The 22,632-nt window shown below is 32.4% G+C and overlaps 3 protein-coding genes across 4 annotated transcripts; 2 read left to right on the plus strand and 1 right to left on the minus strand.

Moving 5' to 3' along the window:
• Window positions 1–691: 691 nt before the first annotated feature.
• On the minus strand, window positions 692–7,240 carry EYE (conserved oligomeric Golgi complex component-related / COG complex component-like protein). Its single transcript, XM_020359025.3, has 10 exons — window positions 6,789–7,240; window positions 6,384–6,473; window positions 6,157–6,276; window positions 5,950–6,051; window positions 5,576–5,856; window positions 5,114–5,259; window positions 4,242–4,440; window positions 3,210–3,879; window positions 2,155–2,484; window positions 692–1,272 (listed from the first exon to the last, which is right to left on the minus strand). The coding sequence occupies exons 1-10, from the start codon at window positions 7,071–7,073 to the stop codon at window positions 991–993; spliced, it is 2,505 nt and encodes an 834-aa protein (XP_020214614.1). The 5' UTR covers window positions 7,074–7,240; the 3' UTR covers window positions 692–990.
• A 4,521-nt stretch (window positions 7,241–11,761) lies between these two features.
• LOC109798887 (HSP20-like chaperones superfamily protein) lies at window positions 11,762–12,720 on the plus strand. Of its 2 annotated transcripts, none has more exons than XM_083062485.1 (2): window positions 11,762–12,022; window positions 12,128–12,720. In XM_083062485.1, exons 1-2 carry the CDS (start codon window positions 11,821–11,823, stop codon window positions 12,550–12,552), a joined length of 627 nt encoding a protein of 208 aa, XP_082918611.1. In that variant the 5' UTR covers window positions 11,762–11,820; the 3' UTR covers window positions 12,553–12,720. The 2 variants fall into 2 exon arrangements, with proteins under 2 accessions (XP_082918611.1, XP_082918612.1); XM_083062486.1 differs by having other exon boundaries at window positions 11,763–12,019.
• A 5,181-nt stretch (window positions 12,721–17,901) lies between these two features.
• Window positions 17,902–21,084, plus strand: G3PP1 (putative glycerol-3-phosphate transporter 1). Its single transcript, XM_020358720.3, has 3 exons — window positions 17,902–18,072; window positions 18,808–19,870; window positions 19,990–21,084. The coding sequence occupies exons 2-3, from the start codon at window positions 18,865–18,867 to the stop codon at window positions 20,538–20,540; spliced, it is 1,557 nt and encodes a 518-aa protein (XP_020214309.1). The 5' UTR covers window positions 17,902–18,072; window positions 18,808–18,864; the 3' UTR covers window positions 20,541–21,084.
• The last annotated feature ends 1,548 nt before the right edge of the window (window positions 21,085–22,632 follow it).

Consider the following 22,632-nt stretch of genomic DNA (forward strand, 5'->3'; position numbering starts at 1 on the left):
AAATGATAGAACTACATTGCAACATTATAAAAATTTGAGATACTAAATTTAAGTAAAAATTATTGCAAATAAATAAATTCACACATTGGTCCTAATAAAAGCACCAAAAATCTTTTCCTATGTATTCTACGTACATTTCTATATACAAATCCATGCTAGACTTCACTTGAAGATACTTCTCCGAAAGTAAATCTTTTTATTTTAATTTTTTTGTTCTTTCTTGATATATACTTTTTTATTTACAAATTTTGATAAAACCTTGCTTAGATGTAATCCATCAATAGAAAAGGTAAAATATTTTGTCAACTAGAGTCAACAACTTTTATTGTCTCTTTTATGTCTTTGTATAATATGCATATATACGGTAAAATAATTATGAATATAATTATTTATAATATTACATAATATCAATTACTTAATATTTAAATAATGAGAATACAAAATTTCACACTACCTTGTTACGTGAAAATGGTGAAATATCACGTAAGATCTATTCTCCTTTAATCTTTCAGAATTTACTCAACAATGTGTAACTGGCCTTCTCAATTTGTATTTCGATAGTTCAATTTCTCTCATTGAATTATATTTATTTTTTCAACATTAAAATAAGTTTACAAGTTTGTTAAACTTATTTGAACAAAATCAGACATCTGCACAAAAAAAACAAAAGGGTTGAAGGAGACATGGAAGATTATTTTCACGCAAGAGCTGCATCTTCGTAGATTTGCTTCCAATACAAACGCATTACAAGCGAAGGAAAGAAAGCAATAATAATAATACATTTTTATGCCGACAGACTAATCTTTCTCTTCTGCAGTTCTCCAATAAATCTAAAGCAGATCGTATCCTTTTTGTAACTAGTTACAAATTTAATATGCAGGTAGGCAAAAAAATATCCACAAGAAGTAGGCATTGCCGATGTAAAAGAACCTCCTTGGAAAAGGAGGAGGGGTGGAAGGGGCTCAATTGCTTTAAGTTAGTAAGGAACATTCAAGAATCCAAATTCAGTCGGCGCATCTTACAGACAAGGTTTGCTGTTGGCAGATCAAGTTGGTTGGCTGGATCTGTCTTCAAAAGATCTTTTAGCTGATTTCTTGGTGTAGAAAGACAACTTTGGAATGTAGCCAGAACTGGAGGAATTGGCATTGACAGAGCAGAAAGCACGTTACTAAGATACTCAATATCGACTGATAGCTGCTGTGCTCCACGATCTGAAATATACTGAATCCCACGTAACTGCTCTATGTAAAGTGCAGTTGCGCCCTCTGCAACCTAAAATTTAACGCAGCAGAAAAAAGTTCGTCATTAGTCATTTAATGCGCAGAGAGAATAGAAATTTACGGTCTAAGAAGGATACCAAGGCCAGAATCATTTTGAGGTGAAAAGGGGAGGAAAATAATCCTTCCTTAATGCACAAGCCTATATTACATCATTTCATCCATCTACTTACGTTGGGAACTAGTCATGTCTTACTTTTGGGATAAATTTTACTGCCATGTAACATTTCTGCGCTATCTGAGCATCATGTAGGCTGTCTAAACATGTATATCAAGGCAGAAAATAAATTGATGCCATGACAAGTATATTATCTTCATGCTGAAGCACTTAATTCACATTACAGGGAGATTCTATGTAAAGAAGAAGCTATTTTTTGTTTGGTTGCAATTACAGAAAACGCTTTTCATTTTAAAAGGTAGTTATATTTCAGTTTATTTGGTTTTGTTATAATTATCCTTTTGGTTCCAAAAGTTTAATGAACTTTACCCTATACATACCCTTTTTATTTCCTTCCAATCTCTAGTTTTATAAACATTCATTTTTAGTCCCTATAGCAATACAATACAGAAACTTCAAAAAAAAAAAAGATATGCATAGAGGCTAAAATAGAACAATTTTACCTATAGATTAAAAGGTAAAATTTAAGAAATTATAGGAACCAAAAGGAGAATTAAACTTTTTTTCTTTCAAAAAAGTTACTCAGTAGCTTCTCAAAATAATCAGAAATCTGACTCCTTTTTTTTCATATTCTGATTTTTTTTTTTAAAAGGATAACACCAACAAAAAAGTGATCTTTTGTGAAAAAAGCTTAAACAAACAGGCTGACAAAATGAAACATTGATTCTAACACTGATATTCCTTTATATTATGAGTTACCTTGAACATCCATTCAGTTGCAAAGAACTGTGCCTCATCATTGATTTCGTTGGTAGAAATTCCCTCCGCAAGTGGCTCCAATTGTTGGGGTAAAGTAAGAAGATATTCACCAACACTGGTGACATAGGATTGTGGATATGCGCTGAAGGTGGGGAGGGGAAAGGCTCCTTGTTCCTCAACTGATGACCAAATTGGCAAACGGGACACATCACTAAGGCGTTGCCGTACTTTAGATATGAGGACATCGTATACAAGTTCATTAACTGTGTCTGCAAATGCTGCAACTCTTTGAGATGCAAGGGGAAGTGCATGAAATCGGGGATCTTTGGACTGCAAAAAACAGTGAGATGCTTTATGTAAGACCAGAAAATAAAAAGACAAAGTGTCTGAAGTGACATGCAATGAATGTCAACACAGCAAAAGGAACACCAACGTAATCTCGTGGTTTTAAAAAGCAATGAATCACATTCATTTTTTCAATAAAAATGGGGAGTTAATTTAATTTGAAAACCAAAGGAATAAATTTTAGTTCAGGTTTAAATTTGCATTAACCATTTTCAGCTTACAAGAACTCGATGAAAGAAAACATTTTTTCCTTTTCTTTTAGCTATTCTATTTTTGCAGGCAAAACATCTAATTTTATATAAAGAAAATAGAAAAATGAATGTTTTTTCCACTTCTTTTTCAGCAAAATTATGGTAGAAGCATGTATAAGGAGGGACACAAAACTAAGGGATTAAAGGAATGTGCAAAGACACCAAATCCATAAGAACTCTGACTTCAGAATCTTGCTTATTTAATTTGTTGAATTATAATATTTACCAATGTGAATAATTAACATTTTAGGGAGGGGGGGATAGGGGTAGTTAAATCATCATAACATTCCAGCGCACTGCATGGAGGGAGAAAGGAATATTCAAAAACAGAATGTTAAAAGGACTGGGTTATATCCTCCCAATTTCAAATTAAAAATCTATTCACTATCCCTTCTATCTATCTCTAAATCAAAAGAAAAAGAACAAATGAGACTAAAATAAAGCTAATCTTATAAATACCTGATTTAAAAGGTTAAAGAGTTTCCTGGCCTTCTCAGGCACATCAACCAACCGCAGTGTTGCCATATCCAAGGCAGCCCTTCCACCAAAAGACGGTTCCCCATCTACATTAATATTTTTAGTCTGGTTTTGGTCTAAACTTGAACCAAATGCAGAAAAAGATAGAGTTGTGCTCAATCTAGCAAGAGTAGCTCTTAAAGATGCTTCAAATACAGAAGATCTGCTTGTCAAACTATCTGCAACTGTCAGGATCTGCAACGCCCCTTGGACTATGGACCATTCCTCCTCATTTGAGATCAAATCAACTCTCCGAGCATTTTGGTTTCCATCCTTCTTCTCTATCTCCTTTTTAACAGTACCATCACCACCATAATCCACACCACAGACAGTTCTCAGTGACTTGAGAGTTTCTTGCAGAATGGAAATGTATTGTAGCATTATGTCATCAAGGGCAAGAATAAGCTCATCTGCCTCAGAACCTCCAGTGAAGCCAATGCATCTCTCTGCAGCTGCTTCAAGAAGTATAATTATTTGGGGAATAGACTCCTCCATCCTTCGAACTGTTTCACTAAGTTCAACACCTTGGGCTCCCACCCCTCGAATAACAGCTCCTCTTAAATCTACTCCTGCAATCTCAGAGGAAAGGATGGCACGCTCCATTTGTCCATACCTGTAGAATAGAGTAAAGATAAAATTGGATATTTCTAGGATTTGGAAAAGGGTTTTATGCATACATATGTATAATTATATATATATATATATATATATATATATATATCAGAATAATGAGTATGACAAACCAAAAGACCAGCCAAAAAGGCCAATGTTTTATTAAAAGATGTCTTTTTGTTCCTCTTAATTTATATTTCTACATTTTTTGAGACATAAATTGTGAGATATGATGTTAACATTCTCTCCCATAGACCCACCCAATTTTTTCTTAATAGTGAAGCCATATGCCAAAAATGCATAATCAGACAAACATAATCTATCAAATATTTTCAATTATGCTTTAAATTAAAATGTTTTTACCTCTGTTTAAACGATTCATAAGGCAAGTACACAGCTTTCAGCACATCCATTAAAACCCGAACATCAGAGGCAGAAAATAAGTGCTGAATATTCCTAGCAAAAGTCCCAGTCATATTGTGTAATTCAATCAAGGCTTCCAGATGCTTTCTCTGAATCTTAATACCCTTTTGCATATCTCCAGCTAAAATATCTAGTAAACCTACATGAAGATTCCTGAGTTAAAATATCAATATCTTTTAGAATTAACACAAAGCAAAATAGTTAGCTGTTATCACACACTTTTGCTTAAAGAAAGATATACACTGAATTATCACAGTTCTAAACTTAAAACCTAGAATTTCTTCAAGAATACTGTTTTAAATCAAATTCAAAAGGCCATTGAAGAGAGAAGAAAAAGGAATGAAATATAAGATTTCAGAATCCATTTTGATAAATGATTAAGGGACCAAGGAACTCAGCATTAATAAAGATACAGTAATTAGAAAAGTATGATCAGTTATATATATAGGGCATCACTGTAGTACATGGCACAAATATTCTTTTCTTACATAGCTATGTAAACTACAAGTTATGTTGTACTTCTGCACGTGAGCAGAAGGAACAATTCATTGGAACAAGAACTAATGACCAATATAGTTTTCCATGGAGCACAACAGCTACACCTATTTTATATTTTTATTTACATACAGGAGACAGCCTGATGTACAGGGTCTCAAACCCATTATCACTTTAAAAGATCAAAGAGGTTAACCATTGTTATATAGTGAAAAGTTCTACTATATTATATGCAATAAAATATAAAAATAAAAAATATATAAATAAATCTAACATCTTTCTACAACAAGAAACCATCCAAAAGATCTAAGAACTACCTTTAGCCAGTGCTTTTGTTTCTGGAACAGCATCTCCAATGGCAAGGTTGATACGGGATATGAAACTGGAACCTATAGACATCATAGTCTCACTTAGTAGCCTTGGGACAAGAGTTTTATAATCTTCCGGAAATGCAACCATACACCTGCAAGCAACAACTCAAATGCTTTTATTATGCTACTTCAGTTAGTATCATTTTGTGGTAGCTTATTTTTCAGTAGGCTGGCATGGAAAATGAAAATCCATTAGCACCAAGTTTTGACTTTTGGTACAGAACTAATGGTAATGTCAACCATTTTTGCATGAAAGAATCTTGAAAATTAACTGGCCACTGTTAATACAGGACATATAGATGAGAACAAATATGTTATATTATTATTATTATTATTATTATTATTCCCGTTTTAATTGCACATTTGTTCAACAGTAAAAACAATGTAAGCTAATGCTTGCAATAATACCATTTCCATTCTTGTTCAAGATAAAGTAGTAGTTCATCATAAAAGCTTGGTAGCCAACTGGAGAATATTATTGCAGTCGAAACTGACTGAAAATCACTGCCACTTGATGTCCTCTCCATCTCATTCTTCTCATTTGCAAACCTACTAGATCGCTCTCTTGAATCAAAATCTTCCCAAAGCTGCTTTATTGGTTTCAGATGAACCTTTATATATTGTGATTCCAGAGACTTAAACCTTCCAATTCTAATGAGAATTCCCCGTAAATCTTGAGCAGCATCAACCTGAATAAAAACAGTAAGAGATAAGACAAGGAATTCAATGCAAATCATAGGATGTAAGAACATGTTTAACAGTCTAATCTACATGTTTATAACCTTGCGATTAGATAACGCATCTGTAAGACGAGGCTGCACCATCGTGTCAAGCCTATCCTCCAAGACTTCAAGTTGCTTTCTTATGTTGGCAAATTCAGCAACCTAAATACGGAGAGTGATGGTAAGTGAAAACAAAAAAGTATAAAACCCAAACATAAATCCGCAGCCACAGACACCTCTTATGTATCCGGAGCACAAAAATAGTACCTCCCCAACTGCGGATAAGCAATGCCTCATGTTTGCTAGAGTTTCTGCAGCACGAGGGAGATCTCCACTGGCAAATACATCCTCCACAGTCGAACTCAATTGAGTTAATCCCGCAGCATCCTGTCATTAAATTGTGATCGAAGTGAATTTGCCTCATTATAGAAAATCTCACCGAACTACAACAATGTGAGCTAACAACTTTCCAATACGCAAATTACAATCCCTACCTGCAACGTTTCATATGCAGCTTCCATCCTCTGCTTGACAACGTCAACTTTGGCAAGAGCAGCAATAGATTCAGCCGATGACCCCTCTGCCTACGAAAATTAAGGACGAAAAAGAAAACGTGAAAGCAAATTCATAGGTGCTTGCTATCAACTAGATCTCAATGACTAGATCAGAATTGCAGATCATTCAATAGCGTAAGGCACGGTGCATCATGGCGCCTAAGTTACCAAACACATTCTACCAGGATCTATGAGGAAATCAAAAGCATTCCAAAACTACTATTCAGTTATCATAATTAATTCATTGTTAAGCAGAATGCGATGGAGGATATCTACGCTCCGAAACCTAGTGAACAAGAAGAGAAATCCGAAACCTAGTCGGATCTGGAATTAGTGCTCTTGTACCTTCTTGAGCTTCTGGAGGATGGAGGAGACAGCAGAACGGAGGGAAACGGCGTCGTCGCGGAGGCGGATGACGTCACGAGTGGCGCGGGGGACGCGGAGGAGAGCGGCGGCGCTCTGCTCCTCGAGCGATGCGGCGATTTCCTCGGAGACCATCTGGAGCTTCATCTCCATGTCCACGAGGTGCTTGTCCAACGAATCCTGAGGGTGGCGACTCTGACACGCCGAGTTGATCCATTTCTTCGGGTCGAAGTTCTCATTCGAGAACGGACCCAAATCCAGCATCATGATCTACCAACCAACCACTTCTTCACTCAACCGTCTTCTCTTCTCTTCAGGTTCCAAATGCACCATGCATCAACAATGGCACTGCATCAACGCTCGTTTCTCGTAACGAGCATAGTATAGTATCCAAATTCACAGGGGTCCTTGCTACAAAGTTTTATATCTTGTAACGCATCGTTTCGTAACTTTTGTTGATTTCGGATAATTTTGGTCAGCTTTGGACAATTTTGGTCTCTAAAATATTTTAATTGTATTTTTATAGTTTTTAAAATTAAGTAATGTCATTTATTATTAACATGTTTAAAATGATGTGCAGTTTTAGTTTTTTTAAAGATACTGTAATTCTGATTTTAATTATTTTTAAAATTAGGTAATATTTGAATTTATTATTAACATATTATTCAAAATTATTAAAAAAATGCAACTATAGAACATAATGATTAACAATTAATTAGTCACATGACAAATAATAACATTAAAAACAAAAAATTATAATAAATTATAAATTTTAATTGTAATAAAAAGAAACATAAAATATGTTTAATAAAAAGTGACGTTGTTTCTTGTATGAAAGTCACTTTGAGACATTATTCCTTATATGAAAGTCACTCTAAATTCAGCTTTTTTTGGTATATATTTTGTGATTAACATTACACAGATTTAAAACCTAAAAGAATTATATTTGCAATAAAAAAATATGGATAAAAAATGAACATCTGAGGAAAAAAAATAGACTTAGGCATATAAAATGGTTTTATTCCAATATAATTACAAATGAATAGTACATAATATAAACAAAAAAATTCATAGTTTAGATGAATTTAATTTTGGGGAACATGCAATTGTAGAAGGTGAAAAATTGGTTCTACACGACTATTTAGTCATGTATTATTATTATATTAACATGTTGTTTATTCAGTTCAATATTACTAAATTATGTTGAGAATTACTTATTTTATATTAATAATACTTTAAATTTTGTTTTATTTTTTACAAAAAAAAAGTATTAGAATAAAGTTTTATGTAAAGATAAAACTAATCACTATTCCATCTTAATACAAGTCTACATGAAAATATATAAAATATAAAAGAAGTTAAATTTAACCTTAGATACCAGTTAATAGGAACAAAAAAATTAAAATCAACTATGTCATCTCCATGAGACAAATAATTTTTGTTCAAAAATAAGTGGTGATTGAAATAAAATATTTTATTCACGTACTTAAAATTATCAAGTAAAATATTTAAAAGCTTGCATAGTAAATATGCGAGCCTTTGTCAACATTTATGTGCTTTATTTATCACTTTATTTATTTATTTTTGTAAAATTTATTGTACATTTGAGTTTGTTTTTGTAACACAATGTTTTAGGAGTGTAATGCTCTTTTGTGAAACTTGAAAGTATGTGTGGTTCTTAAAATACATTATTATTATTATTATTATTATTATTTTATTTATCTTAGTTCCCTTTAAATCTTAGAATGGTGGTGATAGTGTTTAGTTGTCGCTAGGCATGGCAACGGGGCGGGGGCGGGTTTTACGTTCCCCGCCCCCGCCCCCGCCCCCGCAAATTTAAACCGCTCCCGCCCCCGCCCCCGATACCTGCCGGGGATAAAATCTAGGTCCTCATCCTCACCCCCGGTAGGATTCGGGTTTTCCCCGCCCCGCCCCCCGCTTTTATTTATTTTTTCTTCTTTTTTTCTTTTAAATAAATATGAACAATTAAAAAAAATAAAAGAAAAATAAAAGAATATAAATTTTTATATATAAATATTTATAATTGGTTTATATATATAAAAATAAATTTTTAATTATATTATTAAGCGGGGCGGGGGCGGGGGCGGGTATGGGGACGAGGGTGGGGTGGGTATTAACATCTCCGCCCCCGCCCCCGCCCCCGCCCCCGATTTTATCAATCGGGAAAAACCCGAACCCGATAAACACGGGTTTTTCCCATCCAAATCGGGGCGGGTTCGGGCGGGTACCCACAGGAGCGAGTTAGATTGTCATGCCTAGTTGTCGCTTCAAATGTCTTGGCTCGAGGTCAATGTTGTAGGTGTAGACCTTAGAAGCTCAAAGTCACTTCTTCTTCCTCTCCTTCATCATCGAAAAGTCAGAGTCATTCCTTTTTCCTCTTATCTTTTCTTGATTAAGCTCAAAATCAATGTAAGAAAAGTTATAACTCAAATTGTTGTTATATTTTGAGTTACATGTGGTTGGATCATCATAAAAAATGTGATTGTGTGGTTAAGTTTTTAGATTTATAAGAATTCTATATTGTAAAGTTGGATTTTCGGAGAAGGTGAACCAAAACCTAAATTTGTTGATACCTTGTTGTTGAAAACATGCATGTTGCATTTGAACTAGCTTCCATGTGTATATGTTACTTCAAATTGTTTTAGAGCTTGTTACACAAATTGTTGCGATTTTTACAATTTTCAATGTAATAGATGATAGAATTATAACTTGACATCTTCATAAAAGTGGTATATAATCTTTTCGTCTTTCACGTGAGACAAGGATGAACTTGATAATAATAGTATAACCTTATTTGTGTTTTTTTTTTATGTGAAAGTTGTTATTGCATAACAATTGATTTTGATACGTTGTATGTTGATACATGTGTATGATAGGTGAGTTTGATGAACATGAATATTTCAATACTTGTATCCATTTGCATGTTATGTGATGTATGATGATAAGGATAAGCATTGGTATACTATACTTGTATAGTTGAAATTGGTGATGAACATTAATATGCTATGTATGATTGGAATGTTATTCTTGTATGATTGAACTCTTAATAAGCATTAGTATGCTAAGTATGTAGGTATGACTTGTCTCTATATACATTGACCTAGGATAATGTAAATAGATGATGTATGTTGAAGTGTGATGTCGAGAATTTTGTAGGTAGTAAAACATGTTGATTGACTTGGGATTAAAGGAAATGATATTGTTTTGAAAGTTGAAGATTCCATATAGAGAATCTTGTCATGACACTTTACGAGGCTAATTATTGGAAAACCCTCATTAAGTAACAGTGAAACTCTTTAAATGAATTTTGTTGGGTCTCCTATAGGTTTTTAGTTAATGTGGAATGAAACATGAAGTCTAGGGCTATAACCCTTAACCAATGGCTAGAAAGGTTGCATGATTTATTAAGGATAGTTAGTGGGCTAACTTTATATGTGATTTGATAATGCATGTCAAGGTTGTGGTACACCTATACCCAACTATACCAATTCTGACAATGGAACTAGACTTTTCTAGTATAAGTGGCGACACTCAAGAAATCAAAAGTAGGGATTGGTATCCTATTTTATCTGTGGATTTAGTAGGTGCGTATGGCGTGAAAGTGATCATGATTGATTCAATAAGGTTAAGTCATTTAAACTGTTCAAGTATATTTAACAAATCTTCATAAGTAAATGTGTGACGACACATTAGTTGTTGTGTGTGTACATGTGATGTGGGTTTAGTTGTTCGTTGTTCATATGTACTTAATGATTACCTTGTTATATGGTATGGTGGTGGTGAATGTCTGAATTGCTTCATGTATTACTTTCAAACAGGTTGATTTGGTGATTGTTGTATACCATAAGGTGTTTATAGATGACTTACATGTGGATGTTGATGGTATTATAAATATTATCTTTATACTTGTATTCTTTTGAAATCTAGTTTATCTTATGTATTTTCTCTATGTGACTTAAAATACGATGATTATGATTCTCATGGGATCATGACAAGGTTAATTGGTGTAGGCTTTTGGAGTTGTTAGGTTATGTTGTTGACAATGTAATAGATGACTATCTTTATTGATATGTATAAACATGCTTAAACGATTCTTAAGATTCATATTTTACTTTTTGGACCCCCTCTCTCTCTATCTCTATATATATATATATATAACTTTAAATATAAGGTAGTGTGATTGTTAGTTATTTTCATCCGTAAGTATAATTAACATAAAGAAACATTACAGGTTTTAATAAAAATTAAGTATAATTTTCATACAATACTAATGTACTATTAATTATTAAATTAATAATTTATTATTTATAATAATTTATATTTGATTGATAGTACAAAGAAATTCTATATTGTTACTATATTTTAATTAATTTTTTTAAAAATAATAAAAAGTATGGTCTAAGTGTAATGTACAGCAAATGTAAAAAGCCATTACAAGAAAATCATAGAAAATAGGAAGATTCTCTTGTAGGAAAATGATACGATAAGATTTTGTACCAGAAAAGTTTCAAACGCATGGCGGTGGAGGTGCTAATGTGGTAAGTGCATACATAAGAATGATGTCTAAAATTGTAATTACTTATTAAAATAATTGATAAATTTAAAAAGTTTTTAACTATTATTTAAAAAATTAAGTAACATCTGTCCTTAAATATAATTTTAAGCAATTAAAAACAAAATTTATTAACTAAAATTACTAATCTGTAAATATCTATCATATATAATTTTAATAAAAAAATTAATTAACATCTGATCCGTCCTAAATGGCACATGTGATGAAGAAAGCGTGACGACGATGACTAATAACGGATTTGCTTGCTCCCCAAGCCAGACGCACCTTCGAGAACCTCTTACAACCGAATATGACTGCTCTGGAACCTTCTGGACCTTTTTCTAGCACCTTCTAGCTCCTCCCAACCGTTCCCCTCAAATACCCACTCTCACTTCCATTTCTCGCACCATAGTCGAACCAAAGCTACCTTCTGCAATTTCAATGGCGTCCTCTCTCCCTCTGAAGCGCTTCCTTTCCTCTCCCATCCTCTCCAGGTCTCTCCTCCGTCCCGCAGCGTCGGCTTCCGCTTCCCGCTCCTTCAACACCAACGCCATGCGCCACTACGACGACGACCGCGACGTCGATCGTCGATCCGAACGCTCTTCCCCTCGCACATCGCGCCGCGACGATATCTTCGCAGGTAGTTGTATTGTAGTCGCTATTCGATTTACTTTCCCGCGCTTTTCTTGATTCGCTAATTTCGTTACTGAACTTAATATTGTTATCGTCTGGATCTTGCTATTTGCAGACGCGCTGGATCCGTTTTTTCCGACTCGGAGTTTGAGCCAGGTTCTGAACATGGTGGATCAGTTCATGGACAATCCGTTCCTCTCTCCGCCGCGCGGAATCGGTGCTGGAGCCGGAGTTCGTCGCGGATGGGACGCGAGAGAGACGGAGGATGCTCTGCTTCTCCGCGTGGACATGCCTGGACTCGGGAAGGAAGACGTGAAGATCTCCGTGGAGCAGAACACTCTCACTATCAAAGGCGAAGGTGCTAAAGAAAGCGAGGACGAAGAAAGCGCTCGTCGCTACTCTAGCAGGATTGACTTGCCGGACAAGCTTTACAAGATTGACCAGATCAAGGCTGAGATGAAGAACGGCGTGCTCAAACTCGTTGTGCCTAAAATGAAGGAAAATGAGAGGAGCGATGTGATCGATGTCAAGATCGAATAGAATAAGCTTCTTCGGTTGTTTCGCTTAGACACTTTTTTTGTTTTCTTCTCTGAGGCCTTGTTGCTCTGTTTAGTTTTGAAACTTCTTTTCTATGTAATAAGTGTTTGTAGAATTGTGAATGAGCTTCTTGCTTTGAAGGTGCAATGTGAATTTGACTTTTTAATGGGATACCTGTCGCGTTAAATTCTTGAAATCAAGCATTTTCTTGAGGAATACTTATGTTGAGTGATGCTGTTTTGAAGCTATGAATCAACAAAAATAGTTAACTATACCATAGGGACATTGCTGAATCTGAATTCAATTTCCTCAACCATAAACCATTGGAGAAATGAAGAACTGTCCACATGGTGGTCTGAGATACAATAGTTCAGTGGGGTATTTGTCCAACAAAATTTATCGGTGTCTGTCATTTGTAACTATTAGTTTTTTTGGATCTGTCTGTGACCTGTTCGTAACGACTTGGGCCGGGAAAGTATGAATCTATTGGGTTTTTAAATTCAGTTAAATTTGGGTTGTTTTTGGAGCCTTACAGGATTGACGCAATTAGACAATTTTCCCCTTTATTTGGGCTCTATGCTCTATCTAGTATGTATCTGATCTTTAGGTGCTACCTAATAATAACAGAAGTTTAAATAAATACTAAAATATGAAATTATGTAATTAAAATAATAATAAAACCAAATAAAATGATAAGAATGGAAGATAAAAAAAAAAAAAACACATGTTTTATTTGTTCCTATTACTTTGACTCGTGTCTTTTTCCCTTTTCTTGATTGTTTAATGTTTTTCTAGGAAATAGATTCCCATTTTGGAGGGGGAAAGTTAGGGTAACTTTACACATTTAAACCATTGAATTTGTAATAGTAGATCAGATTGTGATACGTGTACATTTAAGTTAAAATATATTTTGTACACGTGTCACAATCTGATCTATTATTACAAATTCAACGATTGAATGTGTTAAGTTACCATATCTCAGAGAATTTGGATCCGTTTTTCTAGTAAACTAATTATTAGTTTGTTTTCTGACGTGTAGCAAAGTTATTAAAATAATAAGTTTAGAAACGATGTAGCACTCAGTCAAATTTTGAGTAAATTTTGAACAATGAGTCAAATAATCACACGCTTAACTATTAACATATATATTAGACTAATTAACATATTTAGTTGAAAGTTATTTTTAAATAACTTTTAAAGTATGACATTACTTTTAATTTATATTCAGATTTTTTAAAATTGGAATTTCTTAATGAAAATTGATCGAGAAAAAAATTATATTAATTTTTTTTTGAAATAAATATATTAAAACATATGCATACAAAAAACTTTATACTCCACTGTATGTATTACATAATATTGAAAAATATTATTCATAATATTTATAACTGTTACTATTGGTGGAAATAATTTTTTAAATTAAAACTACTCGAATTTATCTAAGATTACATTTTGGCTATATTAAAGAATGTATTAAATAAACTTACCGTTTTATATATTAAGAATGCAATAGTATAAAATTCGATGATTTTGTAATCGACAAAAAATAATGATAATTAATAAACGATATTAAATTAAAATTTAAAAAATAAAATTGATTTTGAACTTCATAATTTCTAGAATCGTTGTTTGGATATTATACCTTGTATATTTAGCGAATCATGCTACAAATCACCAGATAATAAGCCGTACATTGAACACTACGTGCCTTACTAAAAGGCTCTACATGTACAAATAATTTGTGCGCAATTTTTCAATTAAATTTATCTTCACAATTGAAACAAACATCCACAGAATTTTGGGAAGAAAAAAAAAACATAATTTCGTTGTTTTCTTAGTTCTTAGTTCTTACCCTAATACGAAGGCGACATTAGAAGAAATTGGGCTTACTTAATACTTAGCCCCATCCAAAAGAAATGCAATATGACACGTGGACCCAATTGGGCACGCGGCATCCATCGTCCACTAATTTTGCCACGTCATATTATTGGAAAACTCGACGCAGGGCAACGATGATTTTGGTAGAGGCGGATATCCGCTTCACGTAAGGAATAATGCTAATGGATATTCGAATATCCGTTTTTTCTTTTTCCCCATTATTTGTACCACGAAGACTGGGCGGCTATCATATTACCATTTTGCCCCCTCATATTTACGCTGTTCACATTGACAAACATATCCTTCGTATTGGGACCCAAAACATTTAAATAATAGGCATAAGTGGGGCATTTGAATTCAACTCTTCATTTTCACTTTGATTTTGATTTTGATTTTGATTTTTTCGTCCTCTTGCGTTAGCTGTTTTTTCTTTACTTCCAGGCAACTTCCAACACCAAGGTATGTCTCCCTTCAACTGCCTTATCTAATTCCTTTTTTTTCGTACCATACTTGTTATTTTATTTGAAAATTCTTAGTTCCCTAACTTCTGTTATGAACGATCCTTACATATGTACTGTGTATTTGGTTTGTAATTAGTTCAAATTTTAGAAAACATGTAGAAGAAAGCTTGTGCTCGTTAGATCGATCAAACCCGACATACAACATTTCAACACATGAAAATAAGCACACCAATGTTATAGAAAGTTTAATTCAATTGATTGATTTTTTGAATTGTCTACTGATTAGTTGAGTTGTAAAGTATAAATAGTTTAAAAAATTTTAACTGATAAATGAAAAACGTAAATTTCATTGCTAGATGTGATATGAAAGCTTCAAATTAATTATGGAATGCGTTTATTTTTAATAAGTTGAATGAAATATTTTTAAATCATTTAACACAGTTAAGATGTATATAAATTTCAATTTATTATTCTAAAATGTAGTATTTTTTAATAGGATAAAAAAACTAAAAGAATTTATTACTCTCATTTTTATATATAAGATTTAATTAAAAATAATAATAATTTTTTTATATAAGACATAGTAGTTAATATAATATTTTTTTTAAAATTAAAATATATGTAATTAAAATTTTTTTTATGAAAATATTAGACATACATTCTAATTGATTAAGAAAATAAATGATATTAATAATGAAATAAAAATAGTATAATATACATTCTAATTAGTTAAAAGTTGTTAAAAGAGGAATGATTATTAATAAAAAAACTAAATAATATAAAAGTAATTTTAAAAATATACAAAAATAAGATAAGTTTATTATTATGAGGCAGATTAATTATTTTATTTTTAATTTAAATGAATTAGATATTTGAGGATCGTATATTCGATGGAAGGGAGTAGAATTTTCTTCTTCTTTTTTGAAGAAATTAAATGCGATATTTTACAATAAAGGCACACAATCTTTTATAGTTTTATATATCAGATTTGAATTTTGAAATCAATTACTGTGATATAATCCTCCAGCAACTTCTGGTAGAAGGCAGTGACGTAATCCAACCCTGACTCGGAATAAATACTCTTTGTAGACATAACACCATGGAAACATGAAAAAGAGAGATATATATTTCGTGTTTTTATATTTTTAAAAGAAAAAAATAAAATAATAAGTCGTAGTGTAGTTGTCAAATAATTTTTATATCTAATTAAATCATAAACATGGTGATATAATATATAATACTAATCAAGGAATAAAACATAATTTCATGTTATATTTTCAACTACATGTACAAAACTTTAAAAGGAAAAAAAGAGAGAAGAAGTAATCCTTGAGATATTCAATAATAATATATGAAAAAAGTCAACAAAATCATCAGAATACTATTTCCATTAATTTTTAATAGTTAAACAGGATTTTTACACATAAATTAATGAACATACTAAAATTTTATATTTTTTTTATAAATAATTTTAATATTTTAGTATATTTTCTTTAATTTTACCTCATAAAAGTGTATATTTGTTAGAAAAGTATAAACTAGTATTTTAACATTTGTAATGAATACATTAAATACTTATTATATATAACTAAAAATTAAAATAAATTATATATATATAAATAAATATTATATTTAAAATAAATTATATATTTAAATAAATAGATATTTTTAAATATATAAATTATATTTTAAATTTATAATAAATTATATTTATTTTAAAAATATTAAAAAAAATATTTTATAAATAATTGTGATAAATAAAAATTAAATTAAAATAATTTTTTAAAAATAAGATTTTTTTTAAATGATCTTATGTAAAATAATAGCTTGTATTTTATATATAAGAGTTGATAAAAAAATAAATAAATTAAAAATATATAATTGAAAAACAAATAAACTGTTAGCTCAATTTAATAAAAGATTGAAGTAGTATATAAAAATTTTAAATTCAAAATATTTTATTTTTATTATAATTTTTCTTAATAATAAATTGATAAATAATTAATTAATGTTGTTCAAGACTTTAAAAACAATAAATAAATAAAAATAATTTTCACTAACAATGAAAAAGAAAGAGAATTTAATTTATAACGCAAATAATTTATCAAAAATTTTAAACTGTGTTGTAATTTGTTACCTTGCATGCATATCACGCATAATAAATTATTATAAAAAATTAAAATTATTAATATCTCATCTTATCTAATTGTAAACACTTCAACATTCAAGTAATTACAAATATGAATTTTTATATGAATTTAGAATTTGTTTGGATAGAAATTTATTAATATTTTTGAAATTTTTTTTTATCAAAAACAATTTTTATTTTTAATAAAAAAATTTAAAAAACATTTATAACTAGTATCTAGATATAATCTTAATATTTAACACTTATTAAGGAACTTGTGAAAAATCACGTCAATAGCAGAATTATAATCTGTTTAACAAACGAACTTTTTCTGAAAGAAGAACACTAAAATAAGTGTAGTGTTGTTGTTCAGTTACGTTTAATGTAACTGGAATCCAAACGCATCAAATACGTTGTTTTTGCATCCTTTTATATATATATATATATATATATATATATATATATATATATATTTAAGAGCCTCCGAAAACGAAAGCCGAAAACGTTCCGAATAATTAAAAAATAATTATTTTATAATAAATTTATTAAAAATAATAAATTTTCAATTATTCGAACAATTTTTCGGCTTCATACAGCATTTTAACGGGGGTTTGATGACATGACATACGCGAATTAAAACATGAATCCCAAGATGTTATTAATGACACCATTAAGATTTTGTTAGTATTTAAGTATGTTTTTAATACTATTGTCTGGGTGAGCGATGTTACTGAGAAAGAGGACATTTTGGTGAATTCGAAGGAGTGATGGTAATGTGGTAATTGAGAAAAAACACGTAATATGGAGGGGCCATAGTTGTTAGTGAAGGAGCAAAAGCGTAATTTCGCATAATAAATAAACATACACGCTAAGCATAAGTAATCACACGCTGCTTCCTTTTCTTGCGTCTCAAGAGCGTTTTCCTCTGCTAAACTGTCACAAAAGAACACGCAAACTCTTCAACGGAGGTGAAACTGAACCAACACAAACCACTTCAAAACTCAAACCCAGATTTTGATTCAACACAGCTCTACTCAGCTACACATAGCTTCAGGGGTACGATTTTCCTGTTTGTCGGAGGACCCAAATTTTCTTCATTGCACTTTCCAAGCTTTTTATTTTTTTTTTATTTTAATTTTTGGGGTGCGTTCAATTTTGTTTCTTTTTTTGGTTTTGATAAATTCTTTCAGTTCATGTTGGAGTAACCTTCGAGATTTGGGTTGTTTGTCTAATGATGTTTTTGTTTCCCGAGGTGGCTTAAACTTTGTGAAGGAAATCTTTGATGCTGATTTTCTTTGGATTTGATTTCTGATTCACTTTGGATGTTGCCCATACTGCATCATCCACTTTTATATATTTTTTTTTAATTTTAAATTATTTTCTCGAGTCCAATTATAAGGAACTCTATTTATTGACGATTATACTTTGTGGTGGACGTAAGGTAAACATACGCTTTTCTCTGGAGAAAAGTTGTTCTGGAATTAAGAAAAGTATTTTAACTATAAATTGTTTTGAGATCATGGGTGATTGCCATCTTTCTATTTCACGCTTCTAGCTCAACCAACTGAGTTAGACTCTTATACTTGTTTTCGATTTTCATGAAACAAAAAATATATAGATCGTATTTTTGTATGAATTAGAATATATGTTAGATGAAAAAAAATTCTTATGATTGATATCAATATCTAGGATCAGGAATGTCTGTTAATTACTATTTTGCGGTGCAAATGGAATTAGCCAAATTTAATACCATAGTCAGTCTTGCTTATGAATTCGTTTAATTTTTTGCAGTTATATTCTATAAGGGGGAGCTCAACTTCTTCCTCTTTGTTGCACCTGTTATAATACATGGGTTCGGCACCAGAAGTGTTGGCTCAGAGAAGTTGTGGCAAGCTCATTGGGACTCGGGTCCTACAGTACTTAAATGGAGGCCCTCTCTCCTTCAAAACCCACCAAGCCATTGTTTTGATTGTAACATTTTTTGCTTATGCTAGTTATCATGCCACTAGAAAAACTACTAGTATTGTAAAGAGTGTCCTTGATCCCCAATCAGCAGATATAGGTTTGGCCTTCTTTCCATTGAGGCCAATCAATTTCACTGTGTCAAATGGATCAAGGAGACTTTCTTCCAACCTTGGAGATGGTTGGGCACCATTTAATGGATCAGATGGCACATCCATTCTTGGTGAATTGGATGTTGCTTTTCTTGCAGTGTATGCTTTTGGGATGTACTTTTCTGGACATTTTGGTGATAGGTGTAATTTGAGGATTTTTCTAACTGTGGGGATGATAGGAACTGGCTTGTTTACTTCATTATTTGGGGTAGGGTACTGGGGAAACATCCACAACTTCTATTATTATTTAGTAGTTCAAATGATTGCTGGATTGTTTCAATCCACTGGGTGGCCTTCTGTAGTTGCTGTTGTGGGTAACTGGTTTGGGAAGAGCAAGAGAGGGTTGATCATGGGAATTTGGAATGCTCACACTTCAATTGGGAACATTGCTGGTTCTTTGATTGCTTCTGCTATGTTGAGCTATGGATGGGGTTGGTCCTTTGTTGTGCCAGGACTAATAACTGCTTTCGTTGGTTTGGTTGTTTTCCTTATATTGCCGATCACTCCCCAGTCTGTAGGAGCTGATAGAGAGGAAGATGAAGACAGTTATCCCAAGAAAAGTGGTGAAGAAATAGCAGAGCCTCTATTAAGCCAAGAAACTCCAGTTGAGGAGAAAGCAGTTGGGTTCATACAAGCATGGAAAATTCCTGGGGTTGCTCCTTTTGCTCTTTGTCTGTTTTTTGCCAAATTGGTTGCATATACGTTTCTCTATTGGCTCCCATTCTATGTTAGCCACACAGGTTCTTACACTCTACTCATTTGAAAATTATCTTTATGTCTACCTTTTACAATTGCAGCTAAGAATTACTTGTAAATTTAATCTTTATGGTTTCTAATTAATGTTCATTATATAATGCAGCAATTGATGGGAAATATCTATCTAGTGAGACATCAGGAACGCTATCCACTTTATTTGATGTTGGAGGGGTGCTTGGCGGAATTCTAGCTGGTCACATTTCTGATCACTTAGAGGCTAGAGCCATAACAGCAGCAAGTTTCATGTACTGTGCAATCCCAGCTCTCTTCTTCTATCGGAGTTACGGGCATGTTTCGTTGATTTTGAACGGAGTGTTGATGTTCATCACTGGCATGTTCGTGAATGGACCTTATGCTCTCATAACTACTGCAGTTTCGGCTGACCTGGGAACACATAAATCATTGAAGGGTAATTCACGAGCTCTTGCAACTGTCACGGCAATCATTGATGGAACTGGTTCTATAGGGGCTGCAGTTGGACCTTTGTTAACGGGTTACATATCTGCAAAGAGCTGGAGTGCTGTTTTCACAATGTTGATGGCAGCAGCTTTGATTGCAGGGTTGCTTTTGACCAGGCTAGTAGTGTCAGAGGTGGCCACAAAGATTGAAGAGTCAAGGTCTAATAGATCACAGGAATGTACACTCGAAGTATGAAAGGTCACAGCAATGTTGTATTGCGCTGTATGTGTAGTGTAGGAGTGCCTATAAGGTCTCATTCACAGCTTCACGCCCTTAAATTAAAGAGGAACATGCCCGTTAGTGTTTATATGGAGAGGACATCTTCAACTTGTATCCTTCTTCATGTAATACTGGTGGGGCAGGTTGAGGTGTTGTCTGTTTGTACATTGTGTGATACACCCAATTACCAATTCTAGCATAGTATCATCTCTAAACACAAGCTATTCAAGAATTGCTTGTAGCTTTTGAATTTCGGAAATTGACCACATTGCTGGAAGTCAAGAATGAAATTTGTCTAGTGAGTTTACAAATTGATTTTTGTAGCATTTTCAATGGCTTAATGGGTGCACCAAACTGCAAATACAAATAGCAGTTAAAGATAAGCTCCATGCTTTTGTGGATTTTGGTCATAGCTCCTCAATTGGACTTTCTTTGATTTTGAGGATGGCCTTTGCTTCTTATTCTTTGAGCTTGGATTTTTCAGTCAATATTGATATGAGAAGATTACTTCACGCTTTTATCAGAAGCTGATTAACACTACTAACTTGTCAAGTAGTATTTTATGTGCACTTTTCACCATTACTAGAAATATGGCTTAGGATTTTATGTGATGATAAGTGCCGTTATATACTGACCAATTAAACATGAACTCTGCACAGAAGTTATAGTAAGGTGGCTTCAAAAGTTTAAATTACAATTCTTTTATTTTTTGAAGAGTACTTTCTTTCGGAGCTTATTGCACGAATTTCTCTGATAACGGTTCAAGCACAACGGTTGTAAAGCAATTATCATTTTCAGTATTTGTCTAGAATCATTGTTTCTCCCTACACAGCTTGCAAATTTCCATTCTATCTATTGGTCAAGTAGTTAGTGGCATATGCAAAAGCATGATTTGTAACGTCTGTGGACATGACTTTTGACAAAGCATGACAATCGTGAAGAAAAATGACTTGCTGAAGGCACAACCTCTAGTAAGAAGTAAGGCTACAATTGGTATACCAAGTTGATTGAATGTAAGATTGTGTTGGAAAGTTTCATGCTATAAATTCAGAAATAAAACCATGGTGCAATAAGTGATGTCAGCATCATTCATGTTTGTATTGTATAGATGCTTAAGGTGTGGAGACGAAAAAAAAGAATGGTCCACAAATCAATCAATTCTGCTAACAAGCCTAAAAAAACCTTGCTTTGCCCCTAATTAGTGAAGTCCTAAAGTGGTCCCTCCGAAGAGGGGTTTATCATTTAGTTGGACGAATCGTTTCTCTCTCTGCAATTTTCTTTTGTTTGGTAGTAGATATACCTTTCCCAACTTTAAAAAGGAACACCATATGCTATATGGTGTGATTGCATAGTGTGTGATACACATAAGAATTCTTATATAGTTTGTCCTCATCTTATCTTGGGATGAAGGGTTCTACCTTACCACTTTGCTATTCAGTACGTTTTTTTTTTAATCAGCAAAATATATTTATATATATAACCTGTTACCAGAAGGTGTTTACATGTAAAATCAAGAATAAAATTAGTGTCACACTCAAATTAGTTGATTAAGGGTATATTTGGCTAAATTCATTAGTGCCATACTCAAATTAGTTGATTAAGAATATATTTGGTTAAATCGGTGGATAGATCATTTAAAAGCGAGTAAACTAAAACCTGGAAAACTAGCTGATTAAATTTTAAATGTAAGAAGTTAGCTATTAAACTATATAGATGTTAAATAAAGGGGTAAAAAACTTATAGCCTAAATACTATAAGTGGAGTTTCAAAAATACTTCAATACTATAATATATAGTTTTAAAATACATTATCAAAGTAATCTAAGTTACTAAAATAAGTATCTCATGAAAAATCTTATTTAAAATAAGTTTAAGGTAAGTTGTAAACTTTGCCAAAGAAATTTAAAGAGGCTAACGTCATTTCCTTGATTATTCACTGCTATATTCATTCAATTCGTTTTTTATCTTTTCCAAATTAACTATTTACCTAATATCTCAGTCTAGGATCAAAGTATACATAGGAAAATGTAAAATGGACAATTATTGCGGTGTGGATTAATCCTTTGAAT

Source organism: Cajanus cajan, chromosome 8 (assembly GCF_000230855.2).
Source record: "Cajanus cajan strain Asha chromosome 8, NIPB_CcT2T_4, whole genome shotgun sequence".
NCBI lineage: Eukaryota > Viridiplantae > Streptophyta > Magnoliopsida > Fabales > Fabaceae > Cajanus > Cajanus cajan.

Coding starts and splice junctions, on each gene's coding strand:
- G3PP1 (XM_020358720.3), top strand. CDS start 18,865: ATGGGTTCGGCACCAGAAGTGTTGGCTCAGAGAAGTTGTGGCAAGCTC. Junction 19,871..19,989: donor ATTCTATGTTAGCCACACAG/GTTCTTACACTC, acceptor TATATAATGCAG/CAATTGATGGGAAATATCTA.
- EYE (XM_020359025.3), bottom strand. CDS start 7,073: ATGATGCTGGATTTGGGTCCGTTCTCGAATGAGAACTTCGACCCGAAG. Junction 5,260..5,575: donor CTTGAACAAGAATGGAAATG/GTATTATTGCAA, acceptor TGTTGCTTGCAG/GTGTATGGTTGCATTTCCGG. Junction 2,485..3,209: donor TCTTTAACCTTTTAAATCAG/GTATTTATAAGA, acceptor TGTTTTTTGCAG/TCCAAAGATCCCCGATTTCA.
- LOC109798887 (XM_083062485.1), top strand. CDS start 11,821: ATGGCGTCCTCTCTCCCTCTGAAGCGCTTCCTTTCCTCTCCCATCCTC. Junction 12,023..12,127: donor CGACGATATCTTCGCAGGTA/GTTGTATTGTAG, acceptor TGCTATTTGCAG/ACGCGCTGGATCCGTTTTTT.